At 37.2% G+C, this 4,709-nt stretch overlaps 1 protein-coding gene across 2 annotated transcripts in view; it reads right to left on the bottom strand.

Annotated features, from left to right (window-relative positions):
• Nucleotides 1-498: 498 nt before the first annotated feature.
• TMEM41B (transmembrane protein 41B) overlaps nucleotides 499-4,709 on the bottom strand; it is a 26,895-nt gene continuing 22,684 nt past the window's right edge. For both annotated transcript variants that reach the window (XM_006018208.3, XM_025197404.1), the window contains exons 6-7: nucleotides 3,074-3,212; nucleotides 499-1,984 (exon numbers count right to left, since the gene is read on the bottom strand). In XM_006018208.3, coding sequence (XP_006018270.1) covers nucleotides 1,815-1,984; nucleotides 3,074-3,212 — 309 coding nt within the window. In that variant the 3' untranslated portion in view covers nucleotides 499-1,814. The remainder of the gene's footprint in view (nucleotides 1,985-3,073; nucleotides 3,213-4,709) is intronic.

Genomic DNA, 4,709 nt, shown 5'->3' with positions numbered 1-4,709 from the left:
AAATGACAAATGAGTCAATCCACATTATGATGCAAAAGAATAGAACTGTTGAAGGTACCAGTACCTTTCACATTATCACATCTATGGAACTGGGCTCCTACATCATTAACGCTCCATGCCATGACAAGCTTTTTCTGGTGAGGAGACAACACAACACAGTTGCAGACAAGTAATTCCTCAGAAACTTGAGCACTGCAAACCATATAAGCTCCAAGTCAGCAATTTACTGGAGCAGTGCCCAACTTCAAAGCATATAAGCAGCATGGACTTAAAATGGAACAACTTACCTATGCAGGCACATGCTAATGTACCTTACTGAATAGGGGCCCTATATTCTGAGAGGCCCAATGACAATGCAACGGTCAATGACAGTGGTAACATTCAAGAGAAGTTTTTATATATATATATATATAAAATGTATCAGTTAGGGGATGATATGATTTGTGAAAAAAAATGAATCAGGCTAGTAGGCCATCACCAATAAGAAAAAAAGGATCCTTTTTTAAGTTCAAGTACAGTAAGATGTAGTATTTTCATTACATGATACATAAAATCAATACATGGCAATATATTTTAGATGAACAGAAAAAACCCTGTATTAATTTGCATACCTGATGCACTTTTTAGCCAATTGAGTTGCCATAGTGGCAAGCTACCACCAACTAAAGAGCGAGATTTTTTCAGTCTTTCACCAGTATACACACAAGAATTGCAAGCAGCTAATAATCAGGGAACCTGGTTTTCTCCCATTTAAAAAAATCCCCAATTTTTGGTTAAAAAAAAGTAACCCCAAATCCATATTTTTCCATCATTAAAATGAAACATCACTCTATATGTTAGTGGTGTTTCATTTAATCACTGAAAAAAGTGGATTTGGGGTTAGTTTTTAACCAAAAATTGGGGATTTTTTTAAATCAGAGAAAACCAGGATCCCTGCTAATAATCACTTATATTCATTCTAGTAATTTAATAACTGTATAACCATGTAGCAATTATTTTAAATCAGTAGGATAAGGCTATCATTTGGAATACTGGCAAAAATAGATATTAAAATATGTCTAAACAAGAATTAAAAACTTTAGCATTTATTAGCAAACTATAATAAAATTTGGATCTGCCCCCACATAAAATCTACAGATAAAGGGGGAATTACTTGACATTCCTCCGTGTGTTAATTCAGTTCATAAAGCAGATGTGTTCAAGTATTTAAAAAGAAAAATAAACACAAAGAAAAAAGAAACAGAATGAAAAAATCTCAGCTTCTTCTGGCTTACATCACTTGAGTTTCAAGTACTTCTTATAGAAAAGTCATTTTATGAGCGAGTACTATTTACATTACATTATTCTACAACCATGAAAGACAAGAGAATAAAAAGGAAAGGTGGGTATGAAAAATAAGTGCAACCAGACCAAATCACATGCAAGTCTGTATCAGCATTGAGAATGCTACAAAATTAGACTGACTGCTTAGATTTATATTTTTTGCAAGTTTAGAAACCAGCATCTGTAGGTTACATTTCCATCTGAAACTTTCCACCCCATATATAAACCAGAGCAAAAAGTTCAATCTTCTGGGTGTTCAGTTCCCTCTTCTTGTCTCCAAAAAGAGTACAACACTGATGATTTGGACTACAAAACTATATACAGAATATTTCTGAACACAGCTCCCTTAATTTCAGGCAACAAAATGTGCTTATTTACAGAAGTAAGAATATTTTTATCCATTACAAGTCTCCCATAGAAAAGTGAGCGTACAAATATCAGAAGTGCTGATCCTGAGATGAAGCATGGGAAAGTTAGATCCAGTGCGATTCTTATTCAAACTTTTGTTTAAGTTTCTTCTGGAAGATAGCTGGCAGAATTGAGAGAATAGCTAAAATCATGAGAACAAACACAGAGTTCCAGGAAACAGCTTCCCCTGCTGTTGTAAGTTGGTATAATGTTGTTCCTGCTTTAATTGCTACAAAAGATGGTGGTGCAACACCTACACATACAGAAACATAACAGAGAACCAGTTAAACAGACTATTAAAAAGTTCATAATTTTCTTTGAGACAAGCAAATGCTCTTTGTCTTAGTTTTTGACACTGGTAAATTCTAACAAAAATACTATTCATAATAAACCACTGCTCCCCAGCACCCAAACTTCATAGTTTTATCTGAACAGGCAGAGTCTGAGTATGTCTTCTTCCCTTCGTGTGTGTTATTTTGAGTTTTTAGCTGACATACAAAAAGTCCCCTCCCCCAAACAATAAGCATCATAGACTAGATCAAAATGAAGTGAGCTTACTGCAGCCATTTTTTCCTACTGACTGATAAGCATGGCTTTGTTAGTTCTTTTAATTTAATCATGAAACCAAATAATGCAGACTATTTGCAAACAAACAAACAAACAAAATCAACTACCTAGAAAGAACATAGACTAGGTTTCAGTTTCAGATCTGGTGGCCCTACAAAGTCAGAGCAACTTTTGAAGGATTATCATTATCATTATATCAATATATGTTGGTGAAACAGAGGGACAAAGCTCAGCAAGCTACCCTCACACTTGAGGTTTAATTTTGGAACCTTGTAATTTATTACATGAGAGTAAAACTCTAAATTTGCACTACTGGACCCTTAGCAAATACTTCTTTCTGACTTATGCTTGTAAATTACTAGGACAGAGTAAATCATAGAGGCTCAAAGATAATATATTTTACTTCCCAGTACATGTAATAAAAAGAGAAAAGTGAGCATACAAATATCAGAAGTGCTGATCCTAAGACGTGCTTTTGCTCCTACATTTTCCCAGTGGGCAAGGAACACCCCATAAGTTTTCTGCATTGAGACAAATGCAAGAAAAAGTACGAGTTCACTCTCCCCACAGCTGCCTAGAATACCATTAAATTCAGAGAACTTTGGAGGAGTGCCTTGAGTCTTAAAAGAAAAGACTGAGAACCACTGGCATACAGGAAAGAAGTCATGTAATCTCTCAACTGTCCAGCAGATAGCAAATTAAAGCGAGTATGTGAAATCCAACCAATAGTCCCCTCCCCTTAAAAAAAATTTAACTTATTAACAAAAATTCTTACCTAGAAAAGTACCAATGAAAAATACTTTCAATGGTACATTTATTACAGGAGATGTTATATTGATAAACCAATTAGGAAGGAAAGGCGTTATTCTCAAAAATATTATATAGTTTATGAGGTGTTCTCTATGTCGTTCAACCTGCCACAAAAAAACAAAAACAAAAATGAATTCAACAAAATTCCTGCCTTGGAAATACATTACACATATACATTGATAAACATGTTTTATTCAATCATAATGAACCCTACTGAAAAAAAACCTGATAAAAGCAACAAAAGAGGACTAAACAAAAATATTCAACCAAACTCTGTGTCTGGAGCTAGTAAGTGAAGAGAGGTAGTAACAGCTTTTAAGATCTATTGCTGAAGCTAGTTTGGAAATTCAGATTATTTTGTAATGAAATCAAATGTCTCATCATTATATTATGCTTGCTTGGTGACACAAGTAATTCTTTAAAAAGGAAAAATGACTGTTTAGTACAGCAACAACTTTTGACTTCTATATATCTCCATAAGGTTATATAAACAGATTATATAAAAGTTTAGTAGATCCAAACACTTACTCCTATATTTTCAAATCCTTACTACTCAAGACATTCTTCTATAACAGGGGTGGCCAACCTGAGGCACACATGCCACAAGTGCCACAAGCAGCTTCTGTGTGGCATAAAGCAGAGCAGCGGATCAGGCACGAAAAGGGGACTGGAGTGGTGCTAGGACAGGGTACAGGGTTTATTTGTCTGCCAAAAAGGCCTCCCCACCCCTCTAATTCAATGTATTTACACAGCATGCATAGACATTGTGGCTGTGTAAAGAATATAGCTGAGGGAAGACTAGAGTTTACTTTTACCAATGAATGCATTAAAAACGTGGCCTTGTTTACACAAGGGTATTTGGTAGTTTTTAAAAATACATACCTTTTTTTACCCTAGTGAAGCTCTAAATTACACCACTGTTTGGTCTCATCCAAATGTCTAGAACCAAAATGTATAAGAACATGGACATACAATATACTATGGAGATAAAGGTGCGTGGGCCTTTACCATGCACCATCTGTTAACCACCTTATGTGCAAACTTTTACTGTGCAGTAAGTGGAAGCTAACCCACAATAGCTTAGTGGGCAACAGCAGATACTTAGGTCATCATTACCAAAGAAAAGATACCATGAGAAAAACCACAACCCCTCATGGCGGCTAGATTAAGGGGTCGCGAGCTTCCATCCGAACTCCGTGAAGATCTAGAGACGGAAAGACGCGCCGCAAATGAGAGGGTGGCCTTGCGGTACGACAAGGGGGGAGAACCGAGTGCAACTTTTCATACGATTACTAATCTAATGTGCAAGAATTTAAGTTTAAAAGCCCAGCTGCAGATGGCTGTTCAGGCGGTCAAAGAAGCGGCTGAGAAAAAGGAGCCTGAAACCCCGGTCCAAGATGGTGCCGAGCAAAAGGGAGACCGCGTGGAAGAACCGGAAAAGAAGGGTGGAGCTTCTAAAGAACCCGCGAGAGTTCGGTCAGCGACTCCGCCCATCGACGCAGTGTCGTCGCCGGCAACCCCGCCTAGCGACGCAGCGACGTCTCTGCCGACCACGCCTTCCTGCCGACGAAGGAGAGAGTCAAGCGGAGGAGTGCATCCGC

The sequence above is a fragment of the Alligator sinensis genome, unplaced genomic scaffold (genome assembly GCF_000455745.1).
Source record: "Alligator sinensis unplaced genomic scaffold, ASM45574v1 scaffold502_1, whole genome shotgun sequence".
NCBI lineage: Eukaryota > Metazoa > Chordata > Crocodylia > Alligatoridae > Alligator > Alligator sinensis.
This window is presented reverse-complemented; position numbering and strand designations above follow the sequence as displayed.